Consider the following 19,146-nt stretch of genomic DNA (forward strand, 5'->3'; position numbering starts at 1 on the left):
TGGTTACAGAGGGCTGGTGAGGCATTGTGTGTGTGTGTGTGTGTGTGTGTGTGTGTGTGTGTGTGTGTGTGTGTGTGTGTGGGGGGGGGGGGTGAGGCTTGTCCTGAATCTAATAATATGCTCTGCTGCAGATAAAGAGCAGAGTTGAACTGACCAGAGGTGTTTAGCTGCTCTACAATCTGCTTCATGCACAGATACATCTCTGACTTGATATTTTGCATCATACATGTTGGCTACATCGAAGATCTTTGAGTCTAAAACTGAGAGAACTTGATGCATATTGTGGTTTTAAACCCAGCACACATGAACACAAATATATAAATAGATAGTCAGTCCCCCCTCGTCCCCCCCCCCCCCCCTGCCTCACAGCGTCTACTGGCAGGAGCTGTCAAGGCGATTGCATGGCCGAGCGTGAGTGAGGTTCTTTGAAGAGGCGCTGCCAGGCCGGGCTTAGAACTGAAGGCTAAGCCAGGAACTGCCGTGCCAGTGCAGGCACACACACATTTCACTTGTGCCAACAAGGGCTTTCACGTCTTATTTCTGGATTTTTCATTTTTGCAGCATGATCTAGAAATCCCTCAGAGTACATTTGATTATTTCACGGTGTACAATCAATATTTGTGATGTTTATTGTAGCATCTTTCCCTGTTTTTTCTCCCCCCTCCTCACAGCTGTTAAACCTCTGCACTTAAGCACCAGCAAAGAAATACAAATTCTTCATTTCTTTTGTAGAAAGTTTCATATACATCACATATGTTGTCTTGAAAGAGGCATTTCGATTCAAAATTGAACTTAATATACTCTTACTATATTCTTGTTGTTTATGCCCAAAGTATTTAGTTATAGTATGTGAATTAACATAATATTTTAGAGACATAAAAAAGTAACCTTGGGTGTTTAACACAAAACACTCTTAACTGAAAAGCACCAAAATGTCCCAGCTGAATGTAAAGGTGACAGGTGAAAATAGCAGATTGCCTTTTTATTTACCTTGTGCAGACATAGAAAGGTGTTAAGAACATCAGTTTTGTAAATGCAAATGTCAGAGATGTTGTGACGCCTGCATTACCGGCAGTTTGACAGAAAGCAGCTTAAAATGATGCTGCGACGTTTAACTTTCTAAGTCCTCTGGCCTTTGCATGAACTTTTCTGTACTTCTAAACTTCCCACCCTCAATGTGACATTCAGTGTCAGCCGTTCTCCCATTTCAGCCCCCCTCACCCCCCCCCCCGCCAGCAGCTGTTTGAGCAGACTGAAGCCGGTGAGGTTGAATCCTGCTGCTCCTCAGCCAAGATATTAACCAATTTGCTTTAATCCTTGGCCATTTAAGATAAACCCCCCAGGGGAGCAGCATTGATCTGTGCAGAATAACGTCGATCAATATCTGATTTCCATTCGTTTACTGTCACAGGAGGAGCATGGGATTAAGGAACCAGTCACTCAAACTTTTATCACAGACCGTTTAGAGGAAATACTCACAGGGACAGGCTCCTGCCAGCTGGCCCCCACTATGGAGGGTCTGATGATGGCGATGTTGAGCTTGTCCTGCTCCTGCTGCACCACACACTCCGCCAGGGCTTTGGTGTAGGTGTACGTGTTGGGCCGGTCCCCGATGAGCCGCGGCGTGATGTCCCGCACGATGCTGTCATCCATCCACCTGAAGACACACAGAAGAGTCAGAGGAACGTTCCTCTACACTGTGCCACACTGTGGTATTATTGTATTCTATGTTGATCATTGACTGATATCTGGATCACATTACATTTAGCTGTCATCCAAAGTGACTTAGGATAATGGCATTTAACCATATAGGAACAAACTCAAAACAACAGGAACCCTGCAGGTACATTAGCTTTCATAAGCCACACCATTGTAAGTGCTACTGCATTGGCTTCACTTAGGACAAACCCATCTAAGTGTTATGCTCGGGAAAAGGTTTTCTTTTTCAAGGTGCAGTCGAAACAGGTGGTTTTTGGTCTTTGTCGGAAGATGTGTAGACTTTCTGCCATCCTGATAGTCAATGTGGAGCTTGTTCCACCAGTTTTACATTATTATTATTATTATTATTATTTACAGCATAAGGCGTGTGTAGGAACATCCAAATGAGCATGGTTTTATGAATCAATCAATCAAGTAATTGATACAGTAGCTCTCTCAATACTAACGTTTAAAACAGATGTATGGAAGCCCTGAAAGCAAGACCTTTTTTTCTGGTGAACCCTTATCTAAGTCAGTGTTTTCTTTTTTCTTTGACAGAAGAATTTTTGCTTCATTATTCCAAGTGAATTTAGGCCTATGCTCACTATAATATAAAGTCATTTCCATTAAGTTAACAAGGCTTAGACTGGATATCAAACTTGATACTGATGGAAACCTGAGTGGAATTGAGTAATGAAATGTCTAGAATCATAGTTCTGATCTTCTTTGGTCATGCTTAGCAATTTCATTTATTCAGAAATGTCCTGACATAATAAGGAAATCAGGAAAATACTGAAGTAAACCTGAATTTTAAATAATAAAACACGTATAAGTAATTGGGGGAATTCATATCATCATATCCCATATAGGGTATGAATGAAACTGAAATAGAATTGATTCCACGTCCTCGGGGCACCAGCCCTTCCTCTACTCACTCGAGAGAGTCGATGAGTTTCTTGGGCTCGACGGGTGGCGGGTAGATGACCTCGTCGATGTGCTTGCGGTTGCAGTTTGCATAGGCGGTGGAGATGTGAACGAAGGCCTCGAGGTGCTGCATCTGCTTGGCCAGGCTGAGGAGCTGCTGGGTGGCGATCACATTCAGCTGCAGGGCGTGTCTGCGGGAGAGATACACATCGTCAAATAGTGTCTGTCTGTGTGGGAGGGGGGGGGGGGGGGGTGCAAATCCGTGTGTGAGGGGGAGTGAAAGGTTTGTGTGTGCTTATGTGTGTCAGGAAAATGAGATAAAAGGTGTGTGTGTGTATTTGCCCGACTGCTAATATCTCGGTTTGAGCGTTTGCATCCAAGCACATTTGTGTTTGCTGACTACTGAGTGTTTTCCATTCAAATGAGAATTTGCAGACTTTTAGGAATTCACTGAACATGATCATAAGCCGAGAGGGAGGAAGACGAGTACAAAAACAAGATGAGGGAAACATCTGCTCTCCGTATTATTGTGTTGGTATCATCATTATTTTGACTGAACATAGTTTCCAGCACATTTGGCTCTCATTTAGCCGTGAGCACTTAAACAAACACTTGATGTAAAGTACAGCAGTAATTAACTTTCATAAATCTAATTTCTACATTAGAATAGAAGTCTGTTCCTCTTCTGCTTTTAAAGTACAATGTTTAAAGTCGATTTTGAGCTATGGATATAACTGACCAATCAATTCTGCTGCATCAGTGGGGGCGATCCACGCTGTCAAACCAAGCGTTACTAATTTCCCCGTAAACTGCATGAATAAATGACGACGGCATTACACATTGTGAAGAATACAGAGGGAGCCGAAATAAAGACATAGCATAGACGTGTGGGAGGTAGATAGAGAACATGGCTTAATTATGTGAGGGAATAACCTGTAGTTCATTTTCTCTTAACGAATAATCACCAGGTTCAGACATTTCGGAAAATTGTGATTAACACAAAAGATGATTCATCCATTATAAGATTTGTTGTTGATTTATATAAAGTAGAAAGAGAGAGTACTGTCTTTGGTGAAGTAGAAAAGCAGACAAGTCACATGAGTCACAAAACTAAAAACAGAGAACATATACAAAACAGAAGCATAATTATCAAAAATAAAAATTAATCTCAGAAAATGTAGCCACTAAAGACTAAGACCGGGCTACAAAAGTTAATGCCATGAACATGTATAGCTATCTAGTATATACTGTACACATCTATTGACTATACAGTAATCTACTATCTGTTGATCTACTGATAATTGTTTATGCAACAGTTAAATAAATAGTTTAGTGGATAAGAAGAAGCACATTTAGCCAGCTATTATCCTGACAACAATTCTGATTAAAGGAGCACAATTATTTCCTAAAAAAAGAGTTTCTGCTTCTGACTTTATCCAGACTCTTGCATGTTTAACACTCTGATGGCAACACGCAGCAACAGATCCAGTAACAGAAAGCACATCAGCGTTCAGACTAAATTCTCCCCCAAGGCGACAATAAGAAAACCGAGGGTCAGTTGAAACAGATGCTGTGAGATAGAGTGCTCCTCTGGCTGTGTGGGTGGTGCGACAGGAAGAGTGAGTATTGAGAGAGTGTGGCGGGGGGGCGGAGAGTCCACCAGCATGAATCAGAAGTGGTCAGGTGGTGCCATCTCGTCAGCGACAGTACAGATAAAGAAAAAAGGGAAGTGTTGACAGGATGGTGTCGGTTATTAGAGCAGCTCTGTGCGTGTGGGCGTGTCCTCCTCCCACCACCTTCTGGGACTTGATGCTGGATGTTACACAGACAGGAAGTGATGAATGCACCGCTGTGACGCTTCCTGTGTCTGATTCACTATCTCATCACTTCAAAAGTATAAATATGAATTGATACATCTTTGCACTTTTGTAGTTTTTGCCATCATTCCATATAGTGCTCAGATCAAATACTGAGATCTGGGAACATTACTGCAACAGGTTGTAAAATAAAAGCTAGGAAATATTTTTCTGCTAATTTACAAGCCTTGGTTTTATTCAGAAATGTCCCATCTTTGAAATATTCTTGAAATAAACAGGAGGGGTTTTCCTCTTCAGGCCAATAAAACATAATCAAAATGTCAATCTTAAAAAAGTGGATTAGTCATGGTTCCTGTCACCAAGATAAATCTGCTTTTTTAAAATACCACATTGAAAATGACTTATTTGAATCCCTATTTGAATGATTATATTCTCCAAAGCATGAAAGCTTAGGGACGTTATGGCCTACAATGATATATTATAGTATCATATTTACATAAGTACTTCTCGGCAATAATTCCTAATTTTCCCAATAAATCTGGCTAAATAAGAGGTTTATTTAACTATATTTACTTTAGTTTGCATAAGAGGGTCATACATTTAACATTCTCACGTTTCTGGGTGACGAACATGGCTTCAGAGAAGACGGCATGATGTAAGACTCAGACTAACTTTTGATAATTAGGTCTGACCTTTCTTCAAAAGTAGGTTATGTTTCCGACTCTTGGTGAGTACAATGGTATTATAAGCAGAAATAAATGATGGCCGCAGCTAGAAAAATAACATCCACGTTCTGACAAACAGGAATCATCCTTTAAACACGGATAAAGTCTGGAGTCTGCAACCTTTATCAGAGGAGTTTGATTTATGCCCTGACCTGGCACATGAGTAATGACTCTGAGAGATGACTAAGAAGGAAAGGATGAGAGAGAAATGGGAGTGAAAGCTAGATAAAAAGGGGTAAAAAAAGAAAAAGGGTGAAGGCCACTCAGAGAGAAGATTGAAGCTGAAGAGGAAGAGATGAGACAGAAAGTGGAAGCAGATCTATAAAGCTGTGAGGGAGCAGTGGAGCAGCTCCACCCTCACTGAGCACTGACTCCATCCTAATGTGTGTCCTGCCTCCAAACACACACGGAGAGCAAGAATACCTTGTGTTTGTGGGTGTTTCCTATTTTTGTTGTTGTCAGTTGTTACAATTATAAAACCTGATGAACTTAATTGTAGCTTTGATGACAACAGGTTGCGAGTATTGCTTTATATTTAATGTCCTGTGCTACCCTGGGACTTCAAGGTCCCCTATTATACTGCGTCTCATCAATATATTATAGGTCTCAGATATATAAAAACGTGTCTCTGAAGTGTTTGGCTCCAAAAGCCAAACAGATCATTTCATCCCATAATCCCCTCTGTTTCAGCCCTGTTTCCAAAGTGTTGATTCTCTGTCTGTTACTTTAGATGAAAATAAGGAGCCCCTCCCCACGTCCCTCTGAGAGATATTTGGTTATAAAGAACACAATGGTGCTCTAGGAGGAGATTCAGGTGATATTACCTTGGTTGGTTATTGGCTAATGGTTACTCAAGCCAAAAAATCGTTATGACATCATAAAGTTGCCAAAATCTGATCAGCTCATTTTCAGACAGGTTTTTATAGAAATGGATCAGGACAAAAAGTGAGCAAATGTTTTTTTCTGAGGGGACATGTTTATGTATAAAAGACATGAACAAGTGGATTTTGCATAATAGGTGACTTTTAAGTGTGTTTTTAGTTATCGGAGATACTTAGACTTTATGTAAAACATCTCGAAAAGTGCTCCATTGATACAAATATATTATTATTATCATCATCTTCCACAGGCAGTAATTATGTATTGAGTCCAACATCCACCTTCCACTTTTTGGGAATTTTTGAAAGTTCATGAGCGGAATAAAAGGCAAAGTCTTCTTCATTTAACTTTGTATAACTTTCCCTTAAATGTATAAAAGAAAGTTATACTTTATTACACTTATTACCTGCTTATTTGGAAATAGCTGGATAGAAATGATTCTATAATATTGAGGTAGTTTACTCACATTTTGAGGTAAATGCTAGGGACATTTGAAATGTTTGACTTGCTATTCATCCCCTACAATGAGCTATCTACCTGCGATTTGATTTGCCAATGTATGATTATGCATGCATTTTGATTTCAAAACCATAGATGGAAAATATTTCCCAGACTTGGTCAAATGCATTATGAATTATGAACAAGACCATTTCTAAGTGAGTTTTGGATCAGGCTGCTTGGCTTCATTTGAATGAACGACTTGTTACTGTAGTTTCAATTTGTTTAAACTAGATGTTTTGGTCAGAGATGGTTTTAACAGAATGAAACCCTGAGGGCAGTAGGATGGAGCAGCGCTGGTTACATGACACAAACTTACTGGACCAAACAGCTGTATCATCATCGCATCATCCACAGAAGGAAAGGATATAACTAGGGCCAACATTACATATGCAGTAATGCACTGTCCTGACCAGGATCCAATCTCAGCGCAGGAGCCTGAGGCAGCAGCAGAGTGACGACACACCGTCCACTACATGTACCGGGTGGGAAGTCATCACTGGGTTCACCCAGTATAGATTAAAATGAACAAGTTGAAGTTCTTTTCACAAACTACAGGGTTGTATCTAAAAATAATCGGCCATCACACCTATTAGGATCACAGAATTGTCTCTACATCCTACGTGTCTCATTCTTATCGTCTAAATTCAATATATTCTGGGTTTATCACACTTTTCTTGCACAGTGTTGCCCTCTCAAAAAAGAAGATAATATAATATATTTATATAAATGTTATACATTTACAAGACAGGGGGATAACTTAACCTTCTTCCTTAATAGTTCCTACTGTAGTTTTTATGGTGAGGTGGTCAGGATTACTAGAAAGACGTGGAAATGAATTTTAAATATATTTCTAGATCTTGACAAGATGTTTTGATAAATAGAATAAAATACTATATGGTTCAGTTCCAGATACCTGTGACTAAATGTGTTTAGCCTTTGCAGATACACTGTGATCTCTAAGGTGCAATGCACATGTCTAAATGATCAATTGAGGCATCATTTTTTGAAATTGCACTATAGGACATTTTAGGTTTTTCACAATGTTTTGTAAAAATATAGATAATCAAATATATAAAACCTTTTCAGAATGTACCTTTTTGCACTAAAACAAAGGGAACAATTTAGACTTGTCGTTATTAATAGGTTATTACGCATGAATTTACTGGTCCAGACCACTTGAGATCACATTTGTGCCCCTGCACTTAAATGAGTTTGACACCCCTGAGATTGGAAGTAGAATCCGTGATGGGACACAGGGTATGTTTGTGTGTTTGTATAAAGGAGTGATGCTGAATGTGGTGATTTGTGTTGATGCATTAAATCTGGAGGTGTGGTCCTCACTTGAGCGGCTCGTCGAAGCGGATGGTGGCGGCGCAGTGGAAGACCACGTTGATGCAGGCGGAGAGCCTCTCCACGTCCTCGGGGCTGATGGCCAGGCCTGGCTGCGTCAGCTCGCTGCTGATGGGGATGATCTTCAGGTGGAAGTCGGGGTTGACCTCACGCACTCGGTCAAAAAGCTGCCCGACAGAAAACACAGAAAGAAAAGGATGAGATCAAAATCTTACATCAGCAAATAAATAAATAGAGTGACAAACTGAAATGCCACTTATTATTATTCCCATATTACACAAGAGCCTGAGAGCACATCAACTATGAAAGCTGCCTGACGCGTCGACAGCAAATGTGTTGCTTTGCATAAAATCCCTCAGATAAAAATCACGTCAAGATTCACCACCAGATTTGTTTCTGATCCGATGTGTCTGTCCTGTTTTGATTTATGAAAACCATAAACATATGTGTCATCAAACAAAGGTATCAGTCAACAGTGATCCACAGTGTTTCAGGATTCTGCTCCTCCACACTGACAGTGTTTTAGTGGTGGTAGCGATAAAATGATCCGTCAAACTACAGAAAAGTAAGAGTCGGAATTACAAATCCTCTTTTAAATAAAAGCAAAACTGTTCTTACAGAAACAACTGCTTTCATTTTTACATTTTGTACAATTTTTAAACATATTTGGTCATTATTTTACATTTAATTGACTATAATTAATCTAGTGAGACTGAGTAAGGATGGAAATGATTGTTAGTTGGAGTCATAGCAAGATATGATACATTACTACTTAATAGATCGAGAAATGTAGTACATCTAGTAGTGCCATAAAGCAGTCCAGCTTATCGAGGCCAAATCATCAAATCATCCAAAGAAAAAATATCACCATTTATTTGACCTCCATCCCTATACATTTCTACCAAAAATACACCAAACAAACAAAAAGGACTCCCTTGAATAAAGGACTGAACACTCGCCCCTCTGTTCAGTGAAATCGGAGAGGGAAATTAAACTCTTATATGCGAGATGTGGGCTGCAAGGAATGATTACTTTTCCTGTTAAGTCGGCTCGTTTTATCTGATGGAAAGTCCAGAACTGAAAGATACTCAATTCAGAATAATCTTTCATCTGACATTGTCGCACCAAAGAGTTTCAGCATATGCAAATGATTCCTCCTTTAGGGAAAACTGCTTGACTGATGAAGACAAGTGTGTGAGCAAATCATGCACTCCATCACCTTGTTTAACCCTATACTGTATATGAAGCCTCTCTTACGTGTATTATTCCACCTTTTACACTGCTGACAACATTCCAACATGGAGGGGGAATAAGTCATCTAGATTTACCAGCTCATGTCTCACACAAGCCTTGCCGTCTGACACCCTGCAGACACTAAAGCACTGCACCCCCATCCCTACAGGACTTTTATCACTGTGTAATACAGGGAGACACTGAGCAGAGGCAGCAGAGAAAGTCAGCTAGATGTCAAATTGGGTCATGCATTTCTTTGTGCAGTTCCTTTCCAGTGTAAGAGATGATGACAGATAGTAAGAAATGGCATGAGAATAAAAAAAAAGGGTGAATAAGAGTGGGGGTTGGCATCAAAGTATAAAGGGGGGAGCATATCTCCCCCCTTTATAAGATTGCAGCTCTGTGTGTGTCAGCTGTCCACTTTCTGAGGAGGACAGATGTTGAGTTAAACAGCTTCAAACAGCTGTTTATATTCATGTTCGGCATCCCCATCAATCTTCTGCTTCGTGACGCTGTTACCCCACGCAGCCCATATTAGGCGTCCTGATGTACAGTATGTCATGTCATAACCCAGAACTATTCCCAACTGGGGGCGGGGGATGAATGCAATATCTTCTGCACAATATGTAGCACAGCTATCATTATGTAATCTAAGAATAATAGTCTCCCTCTGCTCAAGGCCAACAGCCTGCAGGAACAGAGCCACACTCTGTGAAGATTGGAGAACATAATCAAAGTGTAGCTTTTAAAAAATACCAAATTGTTGTGTCTTTTACGGCAAAAAAAATGTTCCCTGGTTACTGTATGATTCACAGATCTGTTGAGGTCATACAAGGCCCTCAGTTCAACTTCCTCTTGAGGGTGTGTCGCTTGGCAACAAAAACAAACCAACCAGATATTGCCAGCGGTTCATCATCCACAAACCCTTGTGGTTTGAATGACGAGGAAGTCTTGATACAAACCTTAACAGTTTTAATTGCGCTGATTGTTATGTAACATAAGAGTTCAATGTGACAATTACAACACAACTGAAATGCATTTTGGGGATTGGCCAGGTTGATGTGCATCTATCGCTGTCAAATGCTGCGCTTTCATAGAGAAAAGATTCAAGTCCTCACGTGTGACTCATTCCTGAAGTTTGCAACTGCTTCTGAGAAAAAACCCAAACCAGAGGAAGCAAAAAGAATAACTTTCCCCAAGATGAGAAGAGTTGGTTTGACTGAGGAGGAAATCTTAGCGGCAATTTATTGTGCTTTCTTTATCTAATTGAAAACCACTTAGTTATTATTTGAATGCCTGAGAACACCAAGAGTATCTGGCAAAACCTTGATCTTACAGTATATTTGCAAATGTATTTTGCAGGTCTCCCTTGAAAAAGAGATCTATGATCTCAATGGGACCAATCTGGCTAAATATAGGTTTGAAATGAAATGAAATGTACACTAATGTAGATAAACATTAAAGTCTAATTCTCATTTCTAGCTAAATAGGAACCTGTACAATGCTGTCTCTTAATGTACTGTTCTAAGTGTAATTAAACACTAAGTGCACACTGTTGCTCCATGACACACTACCCGACTAAAATAGTAGCACGAGTGTCTAACAGCTGAGTAAACTCAACAAAAATAGATAATTGTGTCATACAAGTCACCTTATACAAAAGCTCAGAAGGGAGCAAGTGCATCAGGGTCAGAGGGGTGAATGAGGCTGTCCAATGTGGGCTATAGAGCACTCTTTGTCATGGACGCAAGCACAGAATGGCATTGTGGGATTGTTTTGTAAAAGGCTCTTTTCTAGTGCCAGCCTTCCATCGCTCGCATTTACCATCCCACCCTCCTCCGAGACGGCCTTGTACAGGAAAACAATGGTCCACCAGTTCACATTTCCTCCACTCTCTGCAGGGACGTGTCGTGATGTTTTCCCTCTCAGTGCAACCACAAGTGATTTAGTAGTACATCTTGTGGTCAGTTTAACAAAGTCATGGCCTCGGACAAGCACAGATAAAGGTCAGAAATAAAGTCAACTCTGTGAACGACTTTCCTCTGTTTGAGATGAAGTGGTGGCTTGTACATGTGGCCGCCATTTGTCATTTCTCCGCGCTGGACACTGCCACTTTTTCTTCAATAAATATTCCATCAAGAGTGCTTGAAGCAGCCGCTCTGTGGACTTTCACAGAAACCCAACACTAATGGCTCTTTGCTTTCAGCACAGCAACCCGAGATGCCATTCACACAGCCTCTCTTCTGACTAACTGCCCTTTAACTGGGCTCCACTCCTGACAGCCCCCTTCATGCAGACCTTTCCCCTGGAGCAAGTGGCTATAGGAGGGAGAAATAGCAAGAAGAGAGGCACAAAAGTTCTGAGGAAAGCGTTGTTTTTGTTCCATGGTGTATGTAAGCAAAATGTCAACCTAGAGTCAATTTTGAGAGGGTCTGGGTGTATGAGGGGGGTCACAAAGGAAAGGACAGTAGAGCTAATGATGGCCATGCTATTCACACTTGCAGAGGTGTGGTATAAATACTTGATGGATTGAATGTCACAGCAGCAGCCTTATGACACTAACTATTACTGTCAAAAAATGTAAAAGACAAGATTTCCTAGTTTGGACTGAATATCTTTGAATTTTTAAAAGGCTGGTTAAGAAAAATAAGACATTTCACGACATTACCTTAGTTTAAATTATATTGTGATATATATATATAGATAGTTTTTACATTTACTAACTAACCAAATTATAATCTAGAAAATGATCTGCAGTTTAATCACTAATGAAAAATATTGATATTTGCAAAGTGTATCAGGACTTTGAACTGTGTCTGCAACCCTTTTTAGATGTTGTAGGCCAACATACTAACTAGTTAAAGTGTAACAAATCAGTATCTTGAGCAACAAACAACAACTCAGGTCCATATGTTATCAAGCACACACAAACCGTTTCTGGGACAATATTTTAGGTACTTGAGTTAAAAAACCACCAACACTGTCAATGCCCTTCTTTTTGTTCATTGTAACATCTGTACATGTCTTAAAAGTGGCTGCTGCTTGCGTCACCGTTTGTCATTTTCCTGCCGAGGAGCCGGATGCTGCTAATCAAAGAAAAAACAGGATGTAGACTTTACTGTAGCAAGAGAAGGCCTACTGAAGTGTGTCAGACCGAAGCGATTAACTGCTGCACCCTCAGTGGTGACCTTCATTTCCTGACATGCACTGTTTAAATGAGTCAAATGAGAAGTGAGCAGGAAAAACACTTTTTCTAAAAGTTAATAACAGTATCTCCTCCAGCACTGTGCATAATTAGTCAAAAACAGCCAATGTATAGTGAAGAAAGCCTAGATTGAATCTCAGAACCCAGCCAGGTTTTGTCTTTCTCTTCTGCAGAAATGACAAGGCTGCATACTACAAGACAAAACACCAAGTCTAGGGAGAGAAAGACATGCAAGGAGTCTCCTGAGAGGCTGTAAAGAAGGACAGACATGGCTAACCCCTGGGGCTGTCAGCGTGTTATGGAGAAAAAGTGTTCACATTCTCTTCCATCCATCCCTGTACCTGTGTCCCAGTGGCATAAAACCAGATTTAACCAGCCGCCTCTGCACATTTTTTCAACATAGGTTCTAAGACCTTCGCTGAGAGGGTGGAAACTCTGCCTGCTGTTTTGGAAAAATTGATTTCACACTAATTGGGCTTTAAAATGCTGATTCCTGCATTGTGATGCTCCGGGATTCTGAGGAAATGCTGATGAAAGAAGGAGCAAAAGGTAAACTAAGGCACATAATTAGATTTGCATGAGGGACCAAATGTTCTGGTTTATCTGGAGTTAAGTACCGTCTAGGAATAGTGTTATATTTCTAGTGCTCCACTTAATAGACACAAGGCCTAATACCTCTTCCTTCAGCTGTTCAGCCCTGAATCTCACAGCTTCTTAAGAGCTTAGGGACCTGATCAAGCATCACAACAAACTAATGAAAGTGGAGGACTTCCAACGCTCAAAAGATCAATGTGAGCAGAGTTAGAAGGTTTTTGGGCTTGGTGTTCAGTATGCTGGTGGCATCACATTCCAGTCTTTCAGACAGTGATCTCATGCTGAGCCAAGGAGACTCTTACTGCCCTCCAAGATCAAACTGACAGAAATGCAACTTTATGAGAGTCTATGGTGGGGGCTGCAGGCTTTTGTGTCCTGATTAAATACCACAAGGAATGGAAGGGAGCATGGATTGAATGGTGAATCAGCTTATCTACCTACAGTGCCAAGAAAGCAAGCTTGAGTGGTTTAAAAAAGAATCTGAAGTCATCCGAGAGAAGTCAAGTCTCAAGACTTCAAGGTCCTCAATGATAAGACAATAAATCAAACAGCAAATACATTATTTTCAATGCAGTGGCCTAATGACTAAATATATTTTAGTAACATTTCGTCTCCGAGGGCTTTGTGTCACAGATATCTGTGGAGTCATATGGAGGACGGGAGAGAGAGCGGCTGGCATACTCTCCACATGCTGTGAGAGCACTGAGCTGTGCTGAATGATCTGTCCCCTAAAGAACTGAGTCTTCACTCGGCATGTGTCCTCTCGCTTAATGACTTCACCGGCGACATTAAATGTGCTAATTTGTTTCATAAACTGGATTTAATTTGGGGCCTAATTATACGCAAAAGCATTGGTTCCCCGCTGCCCCTGTGTCTGGGGAGGAGTTGCAGGATTATTAGATGCCTCTCATTCTGCCTGCCTGGTGCATTGCATGCCAACGGAGCACATAAACACAGCGAATGCCTCGCAATGTGCCAGCCTGGCACTCTCCTCAGAGTCAGGACCAATCATCTCGCTTGTTTTCATCCCTAAAAGCGGCTCTTTCTACAGAGCTTGCTTCCTGCCAAACAGTGAATTGAGGATTTAGATTATAAAGCCTGAATGATTGCATGATGGGAGGCAGAGGAGCATGTTGATAAATGGTCTGCTCTTACTTCAGGTTGTGGACTTGGTGGTGCCAGGTGTGCCTGATGGATGTATTAGAACTGGATAGAGTGTGGTAGGTGGGGCCCGTTCATTAATATGAAAGTTGCTAAGTGGCGCATGAAGGTGAATTTACCCGACTAATAGTAGCATAATAGTGCCAAGCCGGGTGGAGAGCCACATTCTCTTAGCGGCTACTCCCTGTCAGTCCATGATGTATTTTCCCCTTAAAAACATGTTACATTGAGAAAGACACATATTTAAACCAATTTATGATTTAGTAAGTAAGTATTTACATTTATACATTTAATTGTGCAAATGTAAATATCCAGTATGAACACTTGAACAGCCCTAAATCATTATGACCTATAAGCTGTAAAATGCACCAAAAGCCAAATTCAAAATGATTATGCCTGTCTATTCATTTCACTGAACCAAGAGCGCCCATAACGCTGCAGATTGGAGGCGGAGCTTAAGGAAAACGCAAGTGCGCAGGCAGAGAAAAAATACCTCTGGATTTGGCTTTAAGCAAATAACATTTTTAAAACACATACGATGCTTTACAGACGTCTCTTTCCCGATGTGAGAAAGTATTTTTGTGCCCAATGATATTACAGACTGACACGTTAGTTGTAGTGCCAACGTTTGGCCCCTACAAATGAGGTGCTTCAACGCCTGGCTCTCTTCTTTGGGGTTGGTGTGTCTTCACTGACAGCATTAACAATTCATTGCGCTCCACAAGTGGAAACACACACAGTGGGGCAGCCTGTTAGAGGCAGCAGGAATCAATACATCTTCAAAAGATCACCTGGCTCCTGGACGCAGATAAAAGGAAATCAATGCAACCGTGTAGTCATGTACGGTCAGAGTGAGATAATGTGCAATGGGAAAGCACATCACACAGCAGGGATGCACAATTATTCATAAATATATCAAAATTGCAATAAAGCCTATTTCAACTCCATGCAGTTTGTGCAATATTTGGTATTGGTATATGGTAATGTGTAAATATTATTCCTTATTAAATATGGTGGTGCTGCAAAGATGTTCCAGCCTACAGACTTCATACAAAATCCTTGTTTGGTACAGATCCTCTTAGAAAATGTTTCACAAATGCTGAATCACTGTACTATCGCGGCTCATACCGTAATGTAAGTAATATAAGTAATGTTTTCAGAATCCCTCAGCCCTAGAACCCACCTACTGCAAATATACCTCCTTGTACTGTATGTTACTGTGCATTCATGTGTGTCTGATATGCACAACTATTAATAACGTAGTAGCTGCAGGCCTCCAGGCAACACGCCTGACCTCTCGCAGAAAAAAGGAGGCAGCTAAAAGAGGAATATCTGCACTTCAATCAAGATAGACGGCATTTGTTGACGTGCTTCTTTAGAGTAAGAGATTTAATTATCTGCACGGTAGATAAAAGACTTGTGCACGCCTAATGAAGCGCCCAGATTTGGGATCGTTTCAATAAAAGCAATTACAATGATGCCCTCATTTCTAACTCGTACCAACCCCTCATTAAGAAACTGGTGTGGCTTATTTCTTTTGCATCAGCATTGTCATCATGGCGTGGCTCTGGCTGGACTCTGATGTCCGGCACTGGGAGCTGTAGGGTCACCGGTTCAAGTCCCCGACCAGACCTAAAAAATATGGAGTGTGGACTGCTACTTGGAGAGGTCCCAGTTCACCTCCTGGGCCCTGCCGTGGAGCCCTTGAGCAAGGCACTGGACACCCCCCTTCCCCCCTCACTCCCATTGCTCCCCGGGCGCTGTACAATAGCTGCCCACTGCTCCTAGTACTAGGATGGGTTAAATGCAGAGGCCACATTTCACTGTGTGTGCTGTGTGCTCTGCATGTGTGACCATTAAAAGAGGGTTTCATCCCTCCCAATTCCAATTCTATTCTATGTGTCTGGCATGTTAGGCATGGAGCTATTTATAACTGTAACACAAACTCTCTCAGTGGGATGGTGGAAGAAACAATACTCCACAATAAGGAAAAGTCCTCTTTTGAAACCTTAAATGTAAAAGTATTATCAACTTAATCCTATAATTGCAGTAAAAATACAGTTATATTTTACTCATTATGCAAAGAAAATAATAGTCTTGCCATTGAACTGTGAAAATGAACTGCCCCAATGTTGACTTTTTTATGATTTATAGTTTGATCCCATTTTTATGTGTATTTGTTTTTTATTTTGTTCTGTTATATCTTCAACTAAAAAATATGATGTGCTACAAGGGAAAGTAAAAACATTAAAATATAAATAATATATGAATACATTTTTAGTTAATCCTTTAATGATTTTTGGGCAACACATTTAGATTTCTGAAAATAATCAACATACTACTAATGCAGTCAGCACACAAACACAAAAGCATTGTTTGTATCACTTTCCTTTTCAGCCGTCACAGCCATCACTGAATGGCCTCTGAAGCAATGATTTACAATATAGTCGTTTTGCAAATGTTGCATTTCCAGGTTCCTGCTCTGTAGGCAAATGTAACAATTCCTTCCAGCCGAAAGCAGCAGACAGACCTGTGAGAGGCCTGCTGGTATACTGACATGCCATTCAGAGGCTGGCAGCGCAATGAGGCCTGCCAGTGTCCAAACAGCATGGATCCCAAAAGAGGAGCACTTCTGCCAGCTGTGCAAGGAAAACAACAAAGACAGAGGAGCACAACATTCCAGCCAGTCCAGAATAAATATAACCCCAAAGTTAAGAACAGAAATGTCTGTTAGGTGAGCTCATCAGGAGCTACAGTAAAGCAGCAGACAGACAGACATTGAGATTTCTATCACTTTCTCTCTCTCCTGCTCCAGGGCATATCCCCTGAATGCATCCTTTAAAAACCCCCACTATGGGACAGATCTGATAGTCGTTACCTAGCAACAGGTGGCATGATGACTGGCCTGGCTTGAAGGATGAGGAGAGAGGCTACTCGAGAGTCGAAACCACTGTTCTCCTTCAAGAATTATGCCCAATCTGCATAGAATAATACTGACCTGAGGACTGGCATGCATACCAATTAGTACTTGAGGCCCGGTGATGGAAACTTAATGACATCACATTTGCATCGGGCTGAGCGCGAGTGAGTCTGAACTTGGCAGAGAGTCAAGCAGTGTTCTGATAACGGACACCATTAGAGTGATGCTGCATCCAATGGAACATGCTTTGAGGGGGAGATACTGCAAACGCTAGCAGTAGATCAATTATACGTTGATTTCTGTGAAGATGAAGTGGGTAAAGTGGACGAGTAAAAGGAATTTGGTTGACCAATGTAAGGTCCATGAATACTGAGTAATATATTTTTACATATTTAAGAAGTACAATATAAGACAAGCTCAAGTTTCATGTGTGGGCCAAATTCCATTATACTCTTAGAATTCGCTGAGGTTAAAGTTAAAAGTGGACCACGGGCCTGCAGCCCACCGTAGTTTGGACACCCTTGGTCTACGTTATTTGGGTTTTAAGAGCAGTCTTTGGACATGTATGTAGTCCATTCAGATTTAAGTCAATTTAACATATCACCTTGAAAATCTTGCATTGAACAATCGATCAAGCCCACATTTCTTGTTGAAGGGAGGAACATTTAAACATAATTAAAGACAGCATGTTTTTGGATATGTGAAAACACATATCAAAGAGAGACACAATGGACAAAGTAGTAAGTATGAAAAAAGGTGGCCAATACCATAAAGAAATCGTAAAAAAATGTATTTTTACACAAAAGAAGGATGTTATTTAAAGTATGTATAGTGGCATTTCAACAGTATTATAAGTAGAATATGCATTTACATCAGCCATGTTCACAGTTAAGTTGGTAAAGCCTGTTTGTAATGAAGACCATGTTATATTATGGGATGCAGAGCTGTAAACCGAACCGTTTATCTTCTCTCTCTTCTGTTATAGTTTTGTGAACCTCAAAAGTTTCTGCCTTGTTGATGACATATTAGCAAATAGAGACGCTGGTTAAAAGAAACACTTTTGATTATCTCTGCTTCCTTTCTTCCTTAATAGCAGCAGCAGAGGAGGAACGCACATTAAATAAGGTGTTTGTATAAAAAGTCCTCTCAGTGTCGCCCACTCTGATGAGCAGAGATTACAGGGTGTTAACTGGCACTTCAGCAGCACTGTTGTGTCACAGGGAACTAATTATACGGTGAGATTTATTCTGTGGATCCCGGTTTGCCGAAGCATTACGCTCACCTTGACAAAAGGATTGGGGAAATAAAAGAAAGAGGCAAATAAACACAAGTGCTCGGCTTAATGAAAGGGACAAATTATCAAACTGCTACCATAGCAGTGAGCAGAATGTAAGGTTCAATGGAAATGGTAAGAATAGATGCTATTAAAAGAAAGAGAAGAAGAAAGGAGAATAGAGAGAAAGTGGGATTTTCTTCTCAGGTGTTCTGACAATTTGAGGTCGACAGCATCAAAGTAGAGCAGCAGCTGCTTCAGAGCACATCAAAACAGAACTGGTGTCAATGCTCCGGCCCTAACTAGGTCCAAAATAGTTTGGGTGTTTTTGTTGAGTCATGTTTTGCTGTTGGCCTGATATAACTGATGCCACCTGTTTATTTCCCTCCTCTTCCTCCCCTCACAATACTCTCCCTTTCCTCAGCTCCTCTCTTTTTTGTGTCTCTGCTTAAACTCGGAGAAATTCTTCTGGGTTCATTGAGTTTGCTTCACCATGGCAACAGCAGCTGCTGCTGTGTTTCACAGACACATTTCTATTTCTCTGTAAACACACAATGCAATGCTATTTGAACATCCCTGGTTTTGAATAATGATTTGAATTAACAGCCCACTAGTCAAAACATCCAAACAGTCATGGCGTCACCTGGCATGAAGGTCTCACAAATGCTGCCATAGCGATTAAACACTATCTCATATCTGTTTGATGGTTACTAACCCTGAAAATGATTCATGCAGAAAAGTGGTGAAGAAATGAGGCAGTGTGACATTGTCTTACATGCCTCTACATACATGTACGATTACGTTTTCCCCAATGTTCAATGCAGTTTGTAATGGAGTTGCAAAGTAGGGGGAGGATTTTAAGCCCC

The 19,146-nt window shown here is 40.8% G+C and overlaps 1 protein-coding gene across 2 annotated transcripts in view; it reads right to left on the reverse strand.

Annotated features, from left to right (window-relative positions):
* The window catches only part of LOC307021490 (fatty acyl-CoA reductase 1), a 43,353-nt gene that overhangs the window by 8,386 nt on the left and 15,821 nt on the right, over positions 1–19,146 (reverse strand). For both annotated transcript variants that reach the window (XM_079653653.1, XM_079653652.1), the window contains exons 3-5: positions 7,886–8,061; positions 2,634–2,813; positions 1,480–1,657 (exon numbers count right to left, since the gene is read on the reverse strand). In XM_079653653.1, coding sequence (XP_079509779.1) covers positions 1,480–1,657; positions 2,634–2,813; positions 7,886–8,061 — 534 coding nt within the window. The remainder of the gene's footprint in view (positions 1–1,479; positions 1,658–2,633; positions 2,814–7,885; positions 8,062–19,146) is intronic.

This window comes from Notothenia rossii (genome assembly GCF_949606895.1).
Source record: "Notothenia rossii genome assembly, chromosome: 10".
In the NCBI taxonomy this organism is placed as follows: domain Eukaryota; kingdom Metazoa; phylum Chordata; class Actinopteri; order Perciformes; family Nototheniidae; genus Notothenia; species Notothenia rossii.